This window comes from Lagopus muta, chromosome 25 (assembly GCF_023343835.1).
Source record: "Lagopus muta isolate bLagMut1 chromosome 25, bLagMut1 primary, whole genome shotgun sequence".
Classification (NCBI taxonomy): domain Eukaryota; kingdom Metazoa; phylum Chordata; class Aves; order Galliformes; family Phasianidae; genus Lagopus; species Lagopus muta.
The window spans coordinates 1,435,463-1,457,649 of NC_064457.1; the positions used below are offsets into that span (position 1 = coordinate 1,435,463).

Genomic DNA, 22,187 nt, shown 5'->3' on the forward strand with positions numbered 1-22,187 from the left:
ACGCCCTGAGCTCCCCCTACTCACCACAGGGGCTGCAGCAGCAGCCAGGATTGGGACCCCACTCCCCTCCTCTGGGTTTATAGGAAATGGCTCTGCGAGGAAGCGCCCGGTGCTCCCTGCTGGTGAGCGTTTCTTTCCAGCCGTGGGCGCCGAAAGGCCCCTCTGTGCCGCGGATCCGGTGTGAGTCAAAGCCGAAGCCCTGGGGTTTAACCACAAGCCCCAGAGCTGCTGTGTCACGGGGGAGAACCACCAGAGGCGTTTATAAGAAATGGGGGGGCTGCCCGGCCGGGGGACGGGGACAGCGGGTGGGACAGTGAGGGCTGAGCCCACGTCCTTCGTCCCATGGCAGGAGGAAATCTTTGGCCCCACGGTGCAGCTGAAATATGGGCACAGCTCCCCGTCCCCACCTCCCCGCAGAGCAGGCAGGGCTGCCGGCCATCAGCTCAGCTCCTTCTGGCTGTTCTGGGTGCCCACATTCCCCTGCGGTGCCCAGCGTGGGACCAGCGCTCACCTCCCCACACTGCGCCCACGTGGATCCCCAGCTGCACAGCGTGTTCCCCTGCAGCTGCTGCCCGCTCTCAGCTCTCTGCACGCCCCAGGTGTGCCAGCAGCTGCCTGACCCACAGCTGTTCCTCCTGGAGAGCTGGCAGCTCCCACGTGCTTCATCCTCCCATCCCCGTAGCCTTGGGGGCTCCGCATTGGTTGCCCCTGGGATCTCCATCCTGCACGCTTGGTGCGGGGACGAGGTGACATCCCCATGGCACTGCCACCTCGGAGCCCTTCATCACCCCACACCGGGATCGGCTCCTCAGCACCCCTCCACGCTGGGGACCCCCTCCTGTTTCCCAACCCCAACGACCTCAGATGACGGGGAGGTGGGGGGAACAGCTCGGCTGCCATGTGCCCAGCGCCGGCATCGATGCTGAGCAGAGACAAGTGCCACCGGACCCCCGGGGGTCGTTGGCCGCCCGGCCCAGCGCAGGGCAGCGATGGTTGCTGCGGGGAGGTGACGGAGCCAACACGCCGTGACAAGGCCTCGCGCCCCCCCGCCACGTCCAGCGCCTCGCCAGCGCCCGCCGGGGGGGACTTCACAGCTGTCACAGCTGATCTGTGTCCGGGGGCAGCGTCTGCCGGCGCCATAAGTGGGGGTTAAATTCGGGGTCACCCGGATTGAGTGTGGGGGGGGGCCCCGTTGGAAGGCACCCCCCCCCCTTTATCCCCACTGTGTCCACGTTCCCCCCATCCCTGCTCGTCACCAGGGTGGGAGGTGGGGGTGATGCGATGATGGAGGGGGGGAATGGCACCCACCGCTCCCCACACGCGGACGGCACAGCGATGGCTCTTCCCCAGCGGTGGCACAGAGCTCTTTCTGTGACCGAGGGGATGCAGAGGAGGTGGTGGCCGTCACCATGTTGGCCTCCAGCCCCAAACCTGTCACCCGCCGGCGCTGGGGGGACACCAACCACCCGCACCGCCAGCATCAACTCCCCGTGACCCTGCGGGATGAGGGCTGCTGACACCGTCACCATGCGTCCACCCCAGGCGGACCTCAGCCCTGCACGCCAGAGATGCTCGGCGTCCCCAAAGCACGCACCAGAACGGGGAATTTTGGGCATTCAGGGACAAATCCACAGCCGAAACATCTACCCACATCCCGAGGCTGAGCCGTGGGTTGGAGCAGGGGGGATTTGGGGTGGGGGTTTCGGGGGCCCGTCCCCCCCTCCCCCCCCCCCCCCGTTGCACCACGCGGGCCTCGGGCAGATGCTGTTAACTGGCAGCTGAAATGAACCCGGCTGCTCTCCTTCCCCCCTGACCTATTTTTAACATTTGATTGGATTCTCTTCCCGCGCGCTGCCCCCGGTGAGGCCGCAGTGTCAGCCCCGCGTCACATCAGTGCAGCCGCGCCGGGCGTCATTTGTCACTTTGCATTTCCCAAAGGCTCAGCAGCGGGTGCAGGGCCGCGCCGTGGCCGTGCCCAGCTGTCGGTGCCGCCATCCCGGCCCTTTCCTGTGCTCCAGGTGCTGCGCGGGAGGGTCCCCGCGGGGGCTGGGACACCCGAGCGCGGTCCCCGTCCCCGAGCTGCCGGCGTTGACACCTCCACTTCCGCCTCTCGGGGCCCTGATGGGTATTTTTAACGCCCGGCTTCTCCATTAGGCACGCGGAGGGGTCCCCCCCCCCTGCACCACCCGGGTGGGGTGGACAGCATGGGGATGTGCTGGGAGATGAGGGTGGGATGTGTGGGGTGGGAGATGGGGGTGGGGTTGGACCTGATGGGGAAGGGTGAGACCCTGATGGGGTGGGAGGCTGTGAGTTAGGGTTGAGATGGATGGGATGGGATGGGATGGGATGGGATGGGATGGGATGGGATGGGATGGGGATGGGATGGGATGGGATGGGATGGGATGGGATGGGATGGGGTGGGATGGGGTGGGATGGGGTGGGATGGGATGGGATGGGATGGGATGGGATGGGATAGGATGGGATGGGATGGGGTGGGATGGGGGTTGGGATGGGATGGGATGGGATGGGATGGGATGGGGACGGGATGGGATGGCGTGGCGTGGGATGGGCATGGGATGGGATGGGATGGGGATGGCATGGGATGGGATGGGATGGCATGAGAAGCCATGAGATGGCATGGGATGGGATGGAGCCCAGCAGCAAAGGATGGGACACAATGGGGTGGGATGGGATGGTAAGCAATGGGGGCAAAATGGGAATCATGGCATGGGATGGCATGGGAGCCAATGAGACAGGATGAGACACCACAGGATGGGGGTGGGACCTCAAAGGAAAGGTTGGGATCCAATAAGCTGGGATGGGATGAGACCCAACAGGGCAGGATGGCAGCTCATAGGTTGGGATGAGATCAGATGAGATGGGATGGAATGGGACCCAGTGGGTCAGGCTGGGACCCGGCAGGGGTAGAACAGAACCCTGCAGGGACGATACGTGAAGGAGCAGCGCTGACCCTCCGGAGCTCAACTTCTCCAGGGCTCCGACAACCGCAGCCCCACTCAGGTGGGGTCCAAACCTCCGTGTCCCCACGTCACCCGTGCCACCAATCCCTGCAGCCGCAGCCCCACCGCCGGCTCCATGGCCGCGCTCCGCCCGCTCCAGCCGCGCCGTGGAAGCGACCGCACGCGGCTGCTCCGTCGCATCCCCAGGCTGCCCCCCATCCCCGCGCTGTCAGGAGCCTCACGCTGGGTCCCCCCCCCCCCCCGCGCGGACTCAGCGCTCATCACGCCCCGGCGAAGACGAAGGGCCGGGGGCTGCGCCCCGAGACCCCCGCGTCACCGTCACGCTAAGCAGGACGGACAGGGGCTGCGGCCCCCGAGCGCTCCGGAGGGAACCGCGGCTTTTCAGGGCCGATCTGAATCCTGTGAAGCAAATCGGGTCCTACAGGAATCGGGCGAGGGGTCAGAGGGAGGCGGGGGGGGGGGGGTGAAACGGACTCCCCCGGCCCAGCGGGGGGGCTGGCGCTGAGGGGGGGGCGGGCAGAGGCTGCACAACCCGTCCTCGTGTGCACACACACACACACAGAGCAGCTCCTGTGATGCTGTGCACACACACAGCCCTTTGCACATGCAGACCCATGCACACATCAGGCTCTGCGTGCCCACTCGTTGCTCTTTGCACCCCCTTGCACACTCAGCACGCTTTGCACATCTGTGCACACATGGACCTCTTGCACGCCCAACAAATGGCCCTTTGCACACCTGCACACACGCAGCTCTGTGCACAGCCGTGCACACAACAGCTGCTTGCACGCTCATGCAGCTCCTGCACGGGGCTGGGGGCAAATCCCAGGGGGGTAGAGAGGAGGAGGAGGAGGAGGAGGAGGAAGAAGCAGAGCTGAACCACGGCGTGGTTCCCAGGGGAGGCGGGCAGCCGTGTGGGTGCACTGCGAGCCCCACAGCCACAGGCTGGAACTGCGCAGGGGTTAAAGGAGAGGCTGAGCACCAGCAGGGTTTTGGATGGCACCGAGCTATGTTAATGACTTTTCTTCCTGTTCCTCTCCTTTTACACCGAGGGCAGCTCGGTAACCAGAGCCCGCTTCCTTCCCTGAGATTAAGGAGCCGTCTGCTTGTGTCCACCTCCCCCCCCCCCCCCCCCCACTGCCCCCAGAGCGGCTGCTGTCTGCTCACACAGCACCCATGGGTGCTGAGCATCCCCCCCTCCCAGCCAGGATCCGTCCCATCGGATGGAAACCCCTCTGAAGGGCGCTCTGGAGAAGCCCTACAGTGCTGTGTTGTCCCCCATCACCCCCCCAGATTTCAGGGCACAGAGGTGGCTGACAGAGGGGACGCACAGCTGGGACCAGGATGTGCCATGGTGGGGTCGAGACCCCAAGCCAGCCCCTAGCCATGCATCATCCCCATAGGGGGGGGGAGAACACCCCCCCCAGCTGTGCCTCAGTTTCCCCCAACTGGTGGAACTCATAGGGCTGCAAGAATGGCACCAGTGCCACCCCCAAAACAGGACCTGGGCCTGGGTATGGCTTGAGGCAGCGCTGAGGGGAGGTTGGCAACCAAGGAGGGGGGGGGTCCAGCATCGCTGCTCTGCCCCCCCAGGACCTGGTAATGAAGTTCCCAGCAGCTGCCCGTCCCAGCTTCACCTCGCTGCAGTTTGCATGGAGCCCTGGGCGCCGCTCTGCCTTTGAGCAGCAGCGAGATGCAAATCCCTCCGGGGTGGGGGGGGAGTATTTTTGTTTTTCCCTGTGACCAAATTTAGCCCCTGCAGGCGCCCGGTGAGTTTGTGTTGGTTTGAATAATGAAAAGAGGAACAATGAGATTCGACTGAAAAAATAACCCCCAAGTTTCCCCTGGGTGCCCTGCGAGCAAATTCCTGGTGGAAAAGCAAAACCTGCTCTGCACGGCCCCAGCAGCAGCCTGAGCTGGGGGCTGGTCTTGGGGGGAGGGACAGATGGACAGCATGGCACCAGGACAGCAGAACACGGGGACGTGAGGACAGCGTGGTATGGGGACAGTGGGACATGGGGAGAGCAGGACGTGGGGACAGTGGGACACGGAAACAGTGGGACATAGGGACAGCTGCCCTTCCAGTGCCTGCTGCCTGCAGGGGAAACTGAGGCACAATGGTGGAAGGGGGGATTTGTGCCCGGAGGGTCCCAGGTCTCCTGCCCTCCACCCATGGGGAGGTTGGGACCCAAATCCAGCCCACACTGCACAGACAACACACAGCTGAGGACCTCGGGCTGAGGACACCCTGAACGTCCCCTGTCCCCAGGTGACAGCCAGGATGGCTCCCAACTCTGCTCTCCTTCCTCACCCCCTATGTGTGTCCCCCCCCTGCAGGGACACCGCTGGCACCGTCACCCCGCTGTGTGTCCCAGGGAGGGCAGCTCCCACCCGGTGTCACTTTACCATCGGGGGGGACTGAAGGACGGGACACGCTGGGGACAGAGCTGCGTCCCCAAGGCCGTGCTCCCTCACCCCATAGAGGTGACACGGCCGCTCCATGGGGGCTGATCCCACAGCAGGGGGTGCTGAGGATTTATCCTCGCCGCTGATGGTGCAAAGGGAATGAATTAGCACATGGTGACGTCAGGGGACACATGTGCTGCAGCGTTTTGTGCCCCCCCCCCTCGTTAATGAGGCACTCCTCCCCACACCCCCCCACCCCACACACTCCATCCGTGCCCCTCGGCCTTGATTTTTTTCCCTTCTTCTAAACGCTTTCTGGAATTTTCCTTCTTTTCCCTTCTTGTTCTCAATGGGGAACCCATTGCTCTGGGAGGGGGGCAGCAGCTGTGCCCCCACAACCAGGGGTGCTCATGGTGAGGCGTTGGGGGGGTCAGGGGGCAACTGCTGTGTTCTGCATGCACACAAAGCAACGCCCCCCCCCCCAGCAGCTGCCCCCACCCCATCCTGCTCCCCCCATGAGTTAGGAGCTGGTGGCAGTCAGAAAGGTGTGGGGAAGGGGGGGGGAACCAAGGTGGGGCTTTGCTTAGAGATGTGAGCACAGGGACCCCACTGAGCAGTGAAAGCCATCCCCAGTGGCTGCTAAGCTGCCTGATGGGCAATGCACAACCCCCAGTGAGAGCCCCCCAGGTCCTCCACCAGAGGTGGCAAAGCTGGGACAGGGGGTCCCTTCCAGCTGCCCCCACGGCCCCCACCCCACACATCCTCATGTCTCCATTTCCTCCTGCCTGTAGCTGAGGCCTTTCCCAGGGGAACCAGAGCCATTCCCTGTCCCCATTCCCATCCTCATCCCATCCCAATCCTTGGGCTGTGGTTTGGAGGATTTAGAGGCAGGTGAGGTGGTGTGCGTCCCTTCTTGTGTCATCCCCAGCCCCCCTCCTCCATTGAGACCCCAGACCCCAAACCGCAGACAGCCAGGCCAATGTTGGGGTCACTCTTCCCCCAATGTGGGTCAGGAGTGGTGCGTGTGGGGCGTCCCCACCCTCCTGCGGCACTGCCCCACAGGGAATGGAAAGTATTGACCGGTGCTGAGCTGGGGAGCAGCCAAGGGAAGCGGCCCCCCCGGGGCAGAACGCCTTCGTGATGGCGGCGGGGACACGGGGACTTCTCCAGGCCGGGTCAAGGGCGGGCAGTGGGGAGGCCTGAACGTGGGGTGGGCACGGGAAGGGGCAGAGAGCGGGCAGGACACGGGGTGGGCTGCAGGGTGGCCCCGGGGGGCGGGGGCTGGGAACGCAGGGGTTCTGTCCCGGGGGTGGTTATGAGCGCACGGTGCTGGGTTTTCCCTCTGCTCAGCGCTACGGGAGGGATGGAGACGGGGTCGATGGAGGTGGGAGAGCTGCGGGGTCACAAAGCAAACACGAGGGGGGGTCCCTGAGCCACCACCGGGCCGCGTCCGTGGTGACACCGGGGGTCGAGGAAAGCCTGGCTAATTAACGTTTTAATGAAGGGTGCAAGAAGGGAGGGCTGAGGGCGCAATGCTCGGCTCGGCATCCCCATCCCCATCCCATCCCATCCCCATCCCCATCCCCATCCCCATCCCCATCCCCATCCCCATCCCATCCCCATCCCATCCCATCCCCATCCCCATCCCATCCCCATCCCCATCCCCATCCCCATCCCCATCCCATCCCCATCCCCATCCCCATCCCCATCCCATCCCCATCCCATCCCATCCCCATCCCATCCCCATCCCATCCCCATCCCCATCCCATCCCCATCCCATCCCATCCCCATCCCCATCCCCATCCCATCCCCATCCCCATCCCCATCCCCATCCCCATCCCCATCCCATCCCCATCCCCATCCCCATCCCATCCCCATCCCCATCCCATCCCCATCCCCATCCCATCCCCATCCCCATCCCCATCCCCATCCCCATCCCATCCCCATCCCCATCCCCATCCCCATCCCCATCCCCATCCCCATCCCCATCCCCATCCCCATCCCCATCCCATCCCCATCCCCATCCCATCCCATCCCATCCCATCCCATCCCCATCCCATCCCATCCCCATCCCCTCCCTCTCCCACGCCTTCTCGTGTCCCGGTCCCTCACGGCTCCGCCCCGCGTGTCCCCCCGCCCCAGCTGCCCTCCCTCGGTGGGAGCTGCGGGGCGGGGCGCGGGGCGGGCGGGGCTCCCGGCGCGGAGCCGCTCCGTTGGATAAGAAGCGCGGGGCGGCGGGGATGGGGCAGGTGCGCTGAGTGCGGCGGCGGTACCGGCAGCAGCGGGGCAGGGCGGCCGGGCCGGCCCCCCGCCCCCGACGCCCCCCTCCCCGTTCTCCCCTTCCGTCGGCACTTTTAGGGGCTTTCCGGCTGTTCGGGGTTTTGTTTTTTTTTTTTCTTTCCCTCCCCTCGGAGGGGCTCGGAGCCCCCGGGATCATGGAGGGGGCGGCGGGCGCAGAGCGCGGCGGGCGCCGTTGAACCGGAGCCGGTCGCGGCGCACCGGAGCCCCATGAGCGGCTGAGCGGGGCCGGGCGCCCACCGCCCGTCCATGGGCGCTCTGGAGCCGCTCAGCGGACCCCCCCGCGCCGCCCTCCCCATGCTGAGCGGCGCCTCTAAAGAGCCCCCCCGGGACCCCCCCGGTTATTACGGCGAAGCGGGGGCTCCGGAGCTCGGCTCCCCACCGCTGCCTTACGGAGCTCCCGCAGTAGCGGGCGGCCGCTTCCTGGGGCCGTGCCCGACCTACCGAGCCCCGCCGCCCGCTCCGACCGCGGGGAGCGCTTATGGGACGGCAGCGGCGGCGGTGGGAGAGGGCTACGCGGGCTCGGAGCTGTACGAGGGGCCGTACGGTTCCGGAGGAGCCCCGGCGCTGTGTCCCCGAGCCGGGCCGCTGTGCGCGCTGCCCGGATACCGAGCGGCCGGGAAAGTGCAGGTGATGCTCAACAATTTCCCGCTTTGGGCCAAATTCCACAAGCATCAGACCGAGATGATCATCACCAAGCAGGGCAGGTGAGCTCAGCGACCGAGGGTCGGGATGCACCGGGAACGGGGGGCGGGAGGCGCGGCGGCTGGGGGTCGGGCAGCGTGTGAGGGGCTGCTGTGTTTCCCCTCCTCCAGGAAGCCGAGGTGTGAAAGCGGAGATCCCCGAGCTTTGTGCAAAGGGGAGAGAGAAATGGGGAGGGGGGGGGGGGTTGAGCAGGCTGAGCCCCCTCCTCTGCACCTGCACTTGTGTCACTTTTTGGGCGAGAAGATCGTTGCACAGAGAAATGGGACGGAGTGCGAGCCACCAAGGGGGGGTTGGGGGGATGTTGTTGAGGTGCTGTGTGGGGCTGGGTCCGGACCCCCGTCCCATCCCGTCCCCAGAAGCTCACGGCGGTTGTTCCTATGCTGGCAGTGTCGGTCCTTCCCCGAACCACGGGCCGGATCCGGAGTTCAGTGCTGCAACAAGTTGTGAGCGAGCGGCGCCTGCGGGGCTGGGGGCTGCCGGCGGCCGTATGAGCGCAGTGGGTGGGTGGCAGCCGCCCGGTGAGGAAATGCTCCCTGCGCTCCTGTAGAGAGGAGGCACGAGCCGGCTGCCCCCACGTGCTGGAGGTGTGGATGCGTTTCAGCCGGGCCGAAAGCAAGCGCTGCTGTCCCCTGTGTGTCCCTGAAGTGGGGGGCTCAGCTCGCTGCCCCCAGCCGGCACGGCTGCGTTCCCCCCTGCTGCAGCTGCTGCCCCCCCCCCCCCCCCCCCCCCCGGGGTTCTCTCTGCTCTCAGCCCCTTTTCCTGGGTGAGCGCCGGGGCCGCTGGCAGCGCCCTTCTGCCGTCCCCCCCTCCTCTCCCTTCCCTCGGCCGAGACAGACGGTGTCACTTTGATGCTGAGACCAACCTGCTTAATGTGTTGGAAGTCTAAACGCGTTAGGGCCGCTTGGTTTGCCACGCTCGTTCCCAGGCCTTTCCCCCCCCCCCCTCAGCCCCCCACTGGGCTCAGGGCCGTTCAGCAGCCGACTGTCACTGCTGACCATGGGGGGGGCACATCCAACCCCTCTGGGCAGGGGATTGTCAGATGCTTTGGGGTGTTTCTTGCCTGCTGTTTCTCATGTCCTGGAGGGACCTGCTGAGCTTTGCCCCAGTGCTCTCCTCCTGTGCCCTCCAAGAGCTGTGGGTGGTGGGGCAGAGCTCATCCCTGCTGTGTTGGAGCAGCTGCAGACCTGGTGCTGGGGGTCCGGCGCTCGTCCCAGCTCTGCCATGAGAAGCCTGGAAGTGGGAGCTCTGGGGTCTCTTCCTTTGACTCCATCCCTTCTGCTGGCCTTGCAGAGGAGCTGGGGTCTGGGGGATGTGAGCTCTGTGCTGGGGGGGCGAACCCAGCCCTGGGGAGATGTCAAACCCAGAGGCAGCACACATCCGTTTCCCCAGACCCTGAGCTGCTTTTGCAAAAATCTCTGTGCAAGGCCTGGCTGCAGCGCTACTCAAACAGGAAAAACCCCAAAGCGGGGGCACGGGGGGGGGAGGTGTGCATTGAGGGTCCTGTCTGGGGGGCTCTTGTCTAGGGTAGGGGATCTGGGGAAGAGTGCAGCCCCACACCCCCCTCCTCACTGCCATCCCTGGGCGCAGCCGCCTGCATCCCCATGGGTGGGAACTGGGGATGGCTGGTGGCACTGGGGTGACCCCAACATTGGTAGAGGTAACTCCCCACAAAAGGAGGCTCTGTGCTGCACTCCTCCCTGGTGGAAAAATGCCCTCATGGGGGGGGGGGGGGGGGATGGGAGAGGGGGGGGGGGTCTGTGCCTGCAGGATTTCTGTGGAAAACCCCCAGGTTTTTTTGCCATCCCCACGCAGGCACCCACCGGAGCGAAGGGCCTGGGGAATTCCAGGGGCTGTTTTGGGGCCGGCTGCACCTTTGGGGGGGGACGCAGAGGTTGTTGTTGAGTTTGGAGACGGGAGGGTTGACGTTGCCTTTGTGGGGTTGGCTTTGGGCTGGGGGCACACGGCGGGGATCAGGGATCCATTTTGGAGGGGTGAGGTTGGCTCTGTGTGCGGCTGGGACCGAGTTGCACTCAGGAACATGATGGCAGTTTTGCATTCGGTGCGGGCCGTGCCTTGAGTTTAGGGGAGCACAGGGCTGGATTCCCTTCCTAGGGGGGCTCTGGGTGGCTTTGCCCAAGCTCCAGCTGCTATTGCCATGCAGGTGGGCTGCGGGATGAGGTGGGTCGGCTGAGCCACGGTGCAGCTGGGGGCTGGGATGGGGGTTGTGCTGCTCTCCCACCCCACTGTGGTTCTTGTGGCCGCTCTCTGGGGCGCATTGGGTGGCTGTGGGGTGGCTCAGGAAGCTGGCAGCCCCCACAGCTCAGGCTCAGCAGAGGGGGCACACGGGGGCTGCGGGTACATTTCCCTTCTACCTGGAATCGTCTCATGCCCCCCCGTCACCCCTCCATGTCCCCTTCCCACGTGTCCTTCGTGCATCTATCCCCATCCCCTAGACGTGCAAATCTGACCCTGATGCCAATGGGGCTGCTTGAGTGGAGGGCTTCATGTTGAGATCCCTTGGGGGTACCTGGGGGCCGTGACCCCCTCTGGAGCTCCAGGACTGCGGACTCCAGCAGCACTGGGGGCACATCAAGCTGTGCCCCTCTATGGCACCTCCTAAACCACGGAGTTCAGACCCGGGGGAGCCGAGTCCTGCAGCCCCCAGAGCCCAAAAATAAACCCGAGCTGTGTGTGGTTTCGGGTCCTGCCGCCGCCCTCTGGTGCCCCGGCCAAGCCCTGCGGTTTGCACCACGGCATCATTTGAAATCTAAATCTCTCTTTGCTCTTCTCCCACCAGCGCCAAGCGAGCAAAGTGCAAAAACCAGAAAAATGCTCTGTTCTTCTCTGCCTTCCCCGCTCTTCGCAGCAACTTTTGAGGGGTTGCGGGGGGAGGGTTGGTGTGACAGCCGGTGCTGCTGCACACATGGGGGTGGGGGGGTTCTCCAGGGCAGGGCTGTGTGCTGGGGGGGGATGGGGGGGGGGATGCTGGGCAGCGCAGCCCCCACTGCCGCCCTTTGATGCGGTCGGGATTTTTATCGGGGCTGGGAGCTCCATCGCCTCGGAGCGGCCGCTGCTCGCACGCTCGGGGTGAAACCCCAATGGGGGTGCGTGGTGGAGGGGGCCCAGGGCCAACCCATGGGGACGGGGTGGAGGCTCGGCCCCTGATGCAGACCCCCACCCCCACCCCGGAGCTGCCAGGCACGGGGCCTCCCAGGCTCTCGGGGGGAGCACATGTGCGGCCCCGCGCCTCGCGCTGCTTTCTTTTTCTTTTCCTCTCTCTCTCGCAAAGGCAATTTTGAGTCAGCAGCGCCCGGTGCGCGCTCTTTCCATTGCTCCTCTCCGCTGCCCGAGCGGCGCTTCCTGCCGGGGCCGCGCTGAGCCCCGACGTGCATCGCTCCCGGCATCAGAGAAACCCCCCGGTTCTGTGCTGCGGACCGGAATGGGGTCCCGCCATGCCGGACGTGGATCCCCGTGCCCGTTTCCCCTCTTGCCGTGGGGCAGCGCTGGGCTTTGGGGGCCCTTTCGGAGAAGAGCCGGCCTTTGCTTTATGAGAAATGCTGGCACTTCGAGGAAACTGTGGGGGAGGGGGGACAAGCCTGGCTCTGCCCCCCTCTGTGCCCCCACCCACAGCGGCTGGGCAGCAGCGCAGCCCGAGGAGCGGGGGGCAAGGTGCGAAGCTGCAAAGTGAGCCCCCCTCCCCTCCTCCCCGTGTTGCCTCTCGTGTTATCGGTGTCGCTGGAGGGGTACAGGGTTGCTGGGTGCTGCCTGTGTGCCCCCCTGGGGGGGGGTGTCGGTCCTGCCCCACACGTGGGTGACGCTGCTGCAGGTGGTGGTGAGGCTGGAGCAGGGGATGCCTTCCAGCTCCGTCCTCTGAACGCTGAAACTCCAGCAGGTGCCAAACTGCCCCTTTGAAGAGCCGAGCGCTGGAGGGGGGGGGGGGGGGGGGAGAGGGGGGAAAGGCAAGCACAGTGCCCCCAGTCAGGGGTAGGGATCCCACTGTGACCCCAAACCCACAGCGAGGGGGAATGGAGGGACTGAGGTCCCACCTGGGGGCGCTGGGGTGTGCGCATGGAGTATTGCTTTGGGAAGGGGGGGAGGGGGGGGGCAGGTGCAGCCCCACTCGCAGTGTCCCGTCCCGTCCCCCCCCCCCCCCGGCCGTCCCATCCCGTCCCCTTCCTGCCCTTGGCGCAGGCTGGCGCCCGGCCCGAAATAGCAGCGGTGTTGGTTTCCGAACCGGAAGGTGCTTGGGGAGGGGGAGGAAGATGCCGGGGTTTGGGGGGGGGGGGGGGGAGGGGGGACACAATCTGCCCCGCAGAGCAGCCCCCAGCTGCCGGGGTCACTCAGCACCACGGGGCACCCGGCGGGCATGGAGGGGGGGGGGGGGGGGAAGGTGGCAGCTCCATCCCTGCAGGCAGCGCCGGGACCTGCAGCCACACACTGTGGGTTGCTGGGCTGGGGGTAACGCTCTGTATCGTCGTCGTCCCCCCCTCCAGGCGCATGTTCCCGTTCCTCAGCTTCAACCTGTCGGGACTCAACCCCGTGGCCCATTACAGCGTGTGCGTGGACGTCGTGTTGGTGGACCAACACCATTGGCGTTACCAGGGCGGCAAGTGGGTGCAGTGCGGCAAGGCTGAGGGCAGCATGCCAGGTACGGGCTGACCCCCTTCCTCCCCCCCCATCCCAAATCTCCATGGGGGCAGAGCTTCGGGTGACCCCTCTGTGCTGACCCCCCCACCCCACTGCAGGGAACCGCCTCTACCTGCACCCCGATTCGCCCAACACCGGCGCGCATTGGATGCGCCAGGAGGTTTCCTTTGGGAAGCTGAAGCTCACCAACAACAAGGGCGCATCCAACAACGTCGGGCAGGTAAGGACAACACGGACCCCCTTCATTTTCCCCCCCCCCGATCCCATGGCGCTGTGTCACACAGACCCTGAGAGCCCACTGCCCCACAGATGATCGTGCTGCAGTCGCTGCACAAGTACCAACCACGGCTGCATGTGACGGAGGTGAAGGAGGGGGAGGGCGAAGCTGCGTACCCCTCCCCACATACCCACACCTTCGCCTTCCCTGAGACTCAGTTCATTGCTGTCACTGCTTACCAGAATGCCGACGTGAGTACTGGACCCCCCCCAGCCCCCCCATGGTCTCCAGCTTGGGATCCACCCCACCTCTTCCTCCCCAAACAGCTCCAGCTCCCACTCATCCTCCCAGGGACCCCTCCCACATTGGGACCCCGTTGGTGCATCCCAGCATCATCCCAGGGGTCTAAGCATCATGGAAACCCCAGTGGCAGCCCCCTCCCCTTTCTAACGCCCATATTTGCAGCACGTCCCGTGTGCCCTCAGCATCCCTGTACGACTCCAACGCCCCCCCAGCGTCACATCCATCACCCCAGCATCCCCAGCTCTCCCCCCAATCCAAGCCTCGTGGGACCTGGGGGGCCATTCTGGGTGTAAGGGTTGAGGACGAGGGCAGGGGAGGGATGTGGGCACTGAGCTGGGAGCACAGCACAGCCTCAGCCCCCCGTATCCCCCTTATCCCTTCCCCCCCAGATCACTCAGCTGAAAATCGACCACAACCCCTTCGCCAAAGGCTTCCGGGACAACTTTGACTCGTGAGTAACCCCCCCCCCCCCATCCCCCCCACCTCCCCACAGCCCCCATCCCGAGGCCGGGGAGGGAGCCCCCCTACACCCACCCAACCTTATCACCCCCCAGGATGTATGGAGCCTCAGAGGGCGACCCGCCTGACCCCCTCCCCACCGGATGGCCCCGGCTGCCCCCAACTGCTGCCGAGCCCCCGCTTTCAGCCCTTCCTGCAGGAGCAGTACCCGCTGCCCCCAGGGCGCTTCTACAATGGGGAGCGGGGTCCCCCCCTGCCCCTGCCCCCCAAGGACCCCCCCCGATGGTACTTTGCCCCCCAGCAGCCGCCCACCACGGCGATGGAGTACGGAGGCTATGAGGGGGGGTACGGCGGGGGCAAGCTGGTGCCCTATGGGGTGAAGCCCTTCGCCCTGCCGCCTGCTGCCCACCCACCCCTGCCCTATTACCCCGAGGGGCCGGGGGCGTTCGGGGGGCCGGGGGGGGCTTGGGGGGGCACGGGGCAGTACGCATCCAAGGGCAGCCCCGGGGCCCTGGGCTGGTACCGGGAGCCTCGTGAGGAGAAAGGCAAGGAGGAGGGCTGGCCCCCCGAGCCCCCTGCCGTCAAGCCGGGTGATGCCGCCGAGCCGGGGCTGTACGAGGGGGGGTGCAAGAGGCGCCGTGTGTCCCCCTACCCCTCCAGCACTGAGAGCTCACCCCCCGCCCGCAACGGGGATCTCTACGACAAGGAGCCGGGCACCGACAGTGGCTACTACGGCTTCTATGGGAACTGAGCTGAGGGGGGGGGTGCTCGGACCCCCCGTATGCCAAGCACCCCCAGGAAGGGTTGGACAACCCAGAGCCACCCCCTGGGGCTGGAGCTGAGCCCAGTGCAGGGCATCCCTGCCCCCTCCGTCCTCTATTGAACACCCATATCCTGAGCAGAGGGGGTGAGGCTGTAGCCGGACAATCAGCCCCTGGAGCCCCCCCAGGTGGGGCCATGGGGGTGAAAGGGGGGGGGGGGCTGAGGGAGGGAAGGGAGGGAAGGGAGGGGGTGTTTTTTGTTGTTCTGGGTGGTTATGGGGGGGTTCATGCTGAAGTATTTATTGAGCCCCACGTGCCCGGTGCGGGGTGGGGGGCAGCAGCATATCTCGCAATAAAGGGGACGCTGTGGGTGAGGCCTCTTTTCTGTCCTCTGTGGGTGGGTGGAGGGAAACTGAGGCACGGGGGGTGGCTGGGGGTGGGGTCCCGAGACCGGCAGGAAGGAAGAGCACCGCAGCCCCCAGTGTCTCTGCAGCCTTTATTACAGCAGAGCTGCCTGTGCAGCTGGGGGTGGGGGGGAGAGATGGGGGGAGGCTGCCCGCCTGCAGGCACCTCAGGACCCCCACCCCACCCAGGGGATGGGGGCAATTCCTGCTTGTTTTGAAATCACAGTTTTGTGCTGGGAACTGCCGGGGCCGGGCACTGCCTGCCCACAGACAGTCATTGGGGGGGGGGGGGGTCCTGCACCCCAGTACTTGGGGGGCAGGGGGGGCTCAGCCCATGAGGGGCTGCTACCAGAGCACGGCGCTGTCAAGGTGGGCAAAGCCAGGGTCCAGACGCAGCTTCCAGTAGGTATTATTGGTCACCCACGACTCCTTGCCACTGGCATCTGTCAGCCGCCTGTGGATGGGATGGGGGTTGGGGGGGCCACACCTCAGCTGTGCCCCCGTTGCCCCCCCTCCCCTCCGCCCTGTTCCCTACCTGAAGAAGCGTGCCTGGTGTGTGATGTTGTTCTCCTCCATCACGCGGCGCCTGTCCCGCTGCAGCTGCTCGATCTGACGCTTCTGCGCCTCAGCTGCCGCCACGTTGCCCTCCTCCAGGTACCTGCAGGGGGTGGCCAAGAGCTGTAAGGAGCCGCCCCCCCTTCCCCCCACCCCGGCACACAGCCCCCGTCCCCATGCTGCTCACCGCTGGTCGGGCCGCAGGCGCGTGTCGGTGGAGGGCAGCACCCTGCGCAGCTCAGGCGTGAGCTCGTTCAGCTCCAGCGCGAACTGGGTGAAGCCGTAGTTTCGCTCGTGTTCGGTGGGCATAGGGTCTGATGGGGGGGTTGGGGAGGGTCACATGCTCAGCACCCCCATAGCACCCTAAGCATCCCCCCTCCCCCACTGTGCCACCCCCCCGGCTCCTTACTGGCTCTCCAGACGCACTGCCCTGGGGCTGGCCCACGGAACAGCCCTTCGTGCCATTTGCCGGCCAGGCGCTCCACCACGGCCCCACTGCGGCTCAGCACCGCGCCCTGCACTTCGTTGGCACCCGCGCCCCAATACCGTGCCTGGGGAGGAAGGGGAGGCGTGGGGGGCAGTGGGAAAGGATGGGGCCGGGAGGGGTGGGGTTACGGGGAAGGGTTAAAGGCACGGCCGTTCCAAAGGGGCCGTTCAGAAAGGGAGGAGTCACTAAGAAGGAGCGGCGCCAGTAAGAAAAGCTGGGATCATTCATAAAGGGCGGGGATTCGGGAGGTGGGGCCATTCAGAAAGGGTGCGGCACGCGTGGGAAAGGAGCGAGGCAAACGAGAGCCAGTGATTGGCTGAGAAGATCGGCGAAGGGGCGGGGCCCTGTCGGGGGGCGGGACCAGACTATAGTAACACAACGGGATCCGGCGCCGTGTGGGCGGAGCCAGAGCACATCGAGGGGGTGTGGCCAAGAAAGGGGGCGTGGCCAAGCGGTGGGCGGGGCGCACCTTGCAGAAGGTGATCTTGCAGTGGTAGGAGGCGTCCCGCGTGTTGCGGATCAGCACCTCGCCGTAGTGCTCGATCCAGCGCGGGCCGCTGAGCACGTTGTGGATGCAGGTGGTGACCTTGTTCCACTCGAAGTGGTCCCCAGACCTGCCGACAGAAGGCTAAATTTGAGGGGGGGGGAGGGAAGGGGCCGCGAGTAGAGGGCTGGAGGGGGTGGGAGGTGGGTTGGTGCTCACCTGGGCAGGCGGACGTTGACGGTGCCCACAGGGACGATCTCCAAGGATTTGCCCCAGAATTTGTTCTTCCATCTCATGTCTGGAGGACGGCGGCAGGTGAGGATCCGGCCCACTCTGTGACCCCTTACGTGGCCCCTGCATCCCCACACCCACCTTGCCAGAAGACGAAGTTGTCAGACTCGGCGTGGCAAGCGGAGATGGGGGGGTGATGGCTGACCTGGGGGACGATAAAGGAGGAGTCGCTGCCCCTCCGGCCCCCCCACGCCCCTCCCTTCCCACCCAGCCCCACGTTACCTGCTCGCTGATGAAGCGGAAGCCGCGGTCGGGCCGCACACACTCGTAGGTCTCACCCAGCACTGGGTTGAAGGGTTTGCTGCCCGCACGGTAGAAGGTGGAGGCGTAGGCAGACACAGCGAAGGCAGCCACGTAGACCTGCACAGCCACACCTGGGTCAATGCACTGGGGGGAGCAGGGCAAACTCATCCCACTTGGGGCGTCCCCTAACCTCACTCACATCCTTCTGTGTCCTCCCTTCCACATCCATGTAACCCATTTCCCACCAACTTTGTGTCTCCCCAACCCGCGTCCCCCAAATCCACGTCCCTCCACGTTCACCCCAATCTGTCCCACCACCTGTGTCCCACCACCCCACATCCCCTCAACTGATGATCCCCCACACATATCTGCCCCAATCCACGTCCCCCCCTGCGCTCCCCCACCCTACATCATTCCAACCTATGTCTCTCACCCATGTCCCTCTGCGTCCCCCCACCCACATCCCCCACCCCATGTCCCCCACCAGGCGCTGCCGGGGGTCCCGTGCACGGGCGGCGCGGTCGAGCAGTGTGCTGTACTCCAACTCCTCACACAGGCGCTGCAGGGTGTTGAGGGGCTCATTCAGCTGCACTGGCAGAGCCACGCGGGACAGATCCTTGCCCACGCTGCTCCGCAGCAGCCCCCACAGGCTCACATCCCCCGGTGGTGCGGGGGGAGCAGGCAGACGGCTCCGACGCTGTGGTCCTGGCCCTGGCAGCTCCAGTGAGGGCAGCTCCACCAGCCCCCCTAGGCTGTCCATTCCTATGGGACATTGGGATGTGAAGTGGCGTGCCCCTGCCCCAGCACCCTGTCTCCCCACCTACATGTTCTGTACCTGTTTGGGGACGTCCAGGCCCCACCGGCTCGGCCAGATCCTCATCAATACTGTTGGTAGCTTCACTGATGCAGGACTCATCGTCCGACGCCTGGGGACGGGCACAGTCGGGTGGGCTGCAGGGGGGGTGGGGGTCACCCAGCGGGGGGGTTGGTGGGAAGGGCACCCGTGGAGGAGGTTGGTTGTGTGGGACAGGACTGGGGGATCCAACATGGGAACAGTAAGAGGATGCAGGGACTGAGGGATGGAGGGAGCTGGGGGGGGAAGCCTGGTTCCACTACTAGGCTCAGAGAGTGGGGATCCCCCAAACACCCTGTTTGGGGGGACTGTGGGTAGCTGGAAGAGACAAAGGAACAAGAGAGGACATGGAGGCCTGGGCTGGCTAATGGAGAGGAAGGGGGTGAGAGAACAGAGAGATGAACTGACTGGAGCAGCACCAAGCCTGGGGGTCCCATTCAGCTTTGCAGAGCCCTCCCTGCCCACCCCTATCCTAAGATCCCCCACCTCATTCTCAGAGGAGCTGGCAGAGAGGAACACCTCACAGGCATCGAAGAACTCAGTGTGCGAATCGGCCAGCGAGGCGATGCTGCGCTGCGAGCGCTGCTGCTCCCGGCCTTTGGCAGGCAGCATGTCGGGCTGCAGGGACAGCAGGGCTCAGCATCCACTCCATTGCCCCCCTGGTCCCATCCCCTGCCCCCACATCACCTCATCGGGGAGTAGTGAGGCAAAGGAGTCCATGGTGGTGTCAGAGGAAACAGAGAGCGAATGGAAGCGCTGCAGCCCATCCCGTGGCTCCAGGCCTGGCAGGGGGGCCTGCGGAGGGGCTGAGCTGAGCCAAATCCCCCACAGCATCCTCCCAATTCCATGCAGGGGCTCAGGTGTACACACAGGGTCACCCAGACCCCCAGCATTTGGACGAAGCCGCGATGACTTGCAGCGCACCCCCAGGACAGGGGCAGCCCCTCCAGACCTGTGCCCCCTGACCCCAGCACGGCCCCCTCAGGCCCACAGCCCCTCTCACCCCAGTGGGACCAGCACTGCCGGGGCGTGGGGCTGAGCGCCGACGGTCCAATGCCCGCTGCATGTCCTCCAGGCGAGCCCTCTCAGCCGTCAGTGCCGTCACCACGCTGCTGAGTGAGCCGTGCACTGCAGGGACAGGGGCGGGCGGTGAGGTTGTGGCATCATTTCCCCTCCCTGCAGTCCCCCCCGCTGGGGCTGCCCCCCATGGCCCACCTTTCTGTGCCAGCACCCAGAAGCTGCGCTGCAGCTGGCTGTACTCAGGAGGCAGGCTGAAGGGCAGCTGGCCCTGGCTGGGCTCCAGGTAACGCGAAAGGTTGGGGACGGAGCCGTGCAGCCGCCCCACCTGGAGGGGAAAGGGGGCTCAGCAAGAGATCCAGCCCCGGGTTCGGCACACACACGGCCTGCACCCGCCTCACCCGTCCGATGGTGTCATCCTTGGCAAAGCTCTGAGTGCACCACATCCTGGTGGTCCTCCGACCCTTCTTGGGCCTCTCCGTGGCAGCTGAGGGCTGCGGGAGGGGGATGGGCGGTGAGAGCGGGGCTGGGGGCTGCGAGGATCGGCCCCACACTCTGGCACTCACCTGGGTGCTGGAGATGAGGGGCGCGGAGGGGATGCGGTGCAGGGACTCGAGGCTCTGCAGCATCTCTGTCAGCTCCCGCAGCTGTGCCTGGCACGCTGACAGCTCTGAGTGGGAGCGGAGGTGCTTCGGTCAGGGATGGGGATGGAGACGATGGAGATGGGGATGATGGAAGTGGGGCCCCTCCCTTTCCTGCTCACCAGCTGAGCAGCGCTCCAGCCCCTCACTGTCCTTCAGCCACGCATCCACCTTGTCCCTGGAGCTGGCGAGGGCAGACAGGGCAGGGGCGCTGCCAGAGGGCATGATGCGTGTCCACAGACCCTGAAGATAGAAAGGATGCCATCAGGAGCCCCATTCCCAGACACGGTCCCACGTGTCCACTCCAAGATGCCACAGACCTGTGAGGAGCTGGGGGTCCTCCTGGCAGAAGCGAATGGGTCTGGACTCTCCCCCTGATGATGGGAGCAGAGGCTGCTCACCCAGCTGGCAAAGAGCTCTGCAGATTTGATCTGTGGGACAGACGGTGGGTGTGTGGGAGACAACAGCCCAGTCCCCTCCAAGCCCCAGCTCCATCTCCTTCTGGGTGTCCCCAGACCTTGAGGTGGTAGATGTTCTCCTCTGTGTCCAGGTCCACCCGCTGCGCCTTCTTGTTGACGGACATGACAGACTGACGGACATCAATGGCACCGTGCAGCTTGCCCTTGAGGACCTGGGGAGCCCAGGGACCCCCGTCAAGAGGAGACTCCCTTCCTTATGGCAAAACGGGGTCTCCCCCCAACCAGATCCCACAGGGAGGCTGCACAGGCGCAGCTCAGCCCCATACTCACATCCTGGCGCGTGGTGGCATATTTCAGGATGCCATTTTCCAGCAGAAAGTACCTCTGGGGACAGAGACAGACAGAGGTGAATCCCTACAGCCCCCATTGCAGGGGCTTAAACCTGCTCAGGGCTGGGCACGCTGCCCCCAGCACCCCGTTACCTTGTGCCAGCCCTTCAGGGGCCACTTTCTCTTCTTGAGCAGGTAGCCCTCCTGCCGCTCCGGATCCCGGCCTGGGCTGCCCCGACCTCGTGGCTCCTCCACCACCTCCCAGCTCTCTGAGCCCTATGGAGACAGAGGTCAGCAGGAGGGATCCTGCAACAGCCACCGCTTCCAGCTCCCACCTTGTCCCCCAGGGGTACCAGGGCATCTCTGTATCCCTCTGATCAGAGCAGAGTGAAGCCCCCTGAGACCCCACAACACCCCTGAGGCTGGATGCAGTTCGGATCCCACTGAGGTCCCCGACCTGCTGGATGCTGCTGTGCTTGGAAGACACGGTGCTGTTGGAGCGTGACAGGGCCTTTTTGGGAGAAGATGGATCCTTTTCGTGGCTGCCCATGGCCAGTGGGCACAGGAGGGTCCACGCTGAAGGGTCTGAGCTCAGCTGTCACAGTCCAGGAGGTGGGACCCACTGTGGGGAGGGGGAGCCTGGTCAGGGACCCCTGTGTGGAAGTCCCCGGCTGGGGACCCCCTACCTGCAGCCCTGCTGCCCCCCACCAAGGGCAACGGAGCGGTCCCGGGATGGGGGCAAAGCAGAACCGTCCCCTGCACGCCCACAACCCGCACCTCCCCGCTCCGTGGGTGCCCACGCCCGGGCAGAGCGGTGTCCCCGTGCCTCAGTTTCCCCACGGAGGTTCCTCCCGGAGCCGGAAGCCGTGCCCGGTGCCGCCCCGCCCTGCCCCGCCTTACCTCGCCCGTACGGCGGGTCCAGAGTCCGGTCCGCATCCCACGACCAGCTCGGTGGGTTCCCCTTCTACCCCCCCCCCCCCCCCCACCTCCTCGCCCAGCGCTGCCCCGGGAGCCCCTCCGACAACGAGCAGCGGCAGCAGCGGCCCCGTCCGAGAGCGGAGGGGATGCGGACGGACCGGGGGTCTCCGCGCCGTCCCGCAGCAGCGGCCCCGACGCCCCTCCGGTAACGGGAAAATCCCCGCGCATCGCTCAGCCCGACCCCACCGCCGTCAGCCCCGGAGCGGGGCAGCGCGCCCGGCCCCGGCGGGCAGCAGACGCCCGTTGAAAGGGGAGCGGGACCGGAGCCCCCCCGCCCCCCTCCTCCTCCGGTGGTTCCCGGTTGTTCACCTGTGCGGACGGCGGGCGCAGAGCCAGGGCCGGGGCCGGTCGCATCCCGCCCGGCGGTTGCAGGAAGCGGAACACGGAAGGAGGCGGAGGCACCGGGTCACAGCCGCTCGGTTCTGCCCCCTGCACCGTGGAGGACCGGAGCCGACAGCGCCGAGAGCCCCGAGACCCCGCCGCGGTACCGCCGCCCCAACCTCGCCGGCTGCACCGGAGGCTCCGTGCGTTGGGATCGCGTCCGGCCCCGGAGCGCTCAGCCCGCGCCCTCCCCCTTCCCCAAACCCTTCCTCGCCCCGGGAAATCGGACGCGTTGAGAGCAACAGAGCCACAACGCGGCCTCCCCCGGGCTGAGCTCCCCTTGCTCTGCCCCACACCCCGCTGCGGCGCCCCACGGAGCAGGGAAACC

At 65.9% G+C, this 22,187-nt stretch overlaps 2 protein-coding genes across 2 annotated transcripts; one reads left to right on the forward strand and one right to left on the reverse strand.

The window, feature by feature from the left end:
- Nucleotides 1-7,650: 7,650 nt before the first annotated feature.
- TBX21 (T-box transcription factor 21) lies at nucleotides 7,651-14,984 on the forward strand. Its single transcript, XM_048926662.1, is given in 9 exon segments — nucleotides 7,651-8,392; nucleotides 12,884-13,038; nucleotides 13,136-13,257; nucleotides 13,347-13,505; nucleotides 13,947-14,008; nucleotides 14,112-14,136; nucleotides 14,138-14,693; nucleotides 14,696-14,769; nucleotides 14,772-14,984. Coding segments are annotated over 9 exon segments (1,698 nt in total). The 5' UTR covers nucleotides 7,651-7,934; the 3' UTR covers nucleotides 14,859-14,984.
- A 311-nt stretch (nucleotides 14,985-15,295) lies between these two features.
- OSBPL7 (oxysterol binding protein like 7) lies at nucleotides 15,296-21,893 on the reverse strand. Its single transcript, XM_048926615.1, has 23 exons — nucleotides 21,788-21,893; nucleotides 20,958-21,122; nucleotides 20,654-20,776; nucleotides 20,502-20,555; nucleotides 20,270-20,383; nucleotides 20,073-20,183; nucleotides 19,875-19,995; nucleotides 19,678-19,781; nucleotides 19,513-19,605; nucleotides 19,310-19,439; nucleotides 19,098-19,222; nucleotides 18,782-18,889; nucleotides 18,581-18,712; nucleotides 18,077-18,167; nucleotides 17,726-18,003; nucleotides 17,221-17,358; nucleotides 17,080-17,143; nucleotides 16,927-17,005; nucleotides 16,693-16,837; nucleotides 16,146-16,287; nucleotides 15,924-16,050; nucleotides 15,717-15,839; nucleotides 15,296-15,635 (listed from the first exon to the last, which is right to left on the reverse strand). The coding sequence occupies exons 2-23, from the start codon at nucleotides 21,048-21,050 to the stop codon at nucleotides 15,527-15,529; spliced, it is 2,604 nt and encodes an 867-aa protein (XP_048782572.1). The 5' UTR covers nucleotides 21,051-21,122; nucleotides 21,788-21,893; the 3' UTR covers nucleotides 15,296-15,526.
- Between the last annotated feature and the right edge of the window lie 294 nt (nucleotides 21,894-22,187).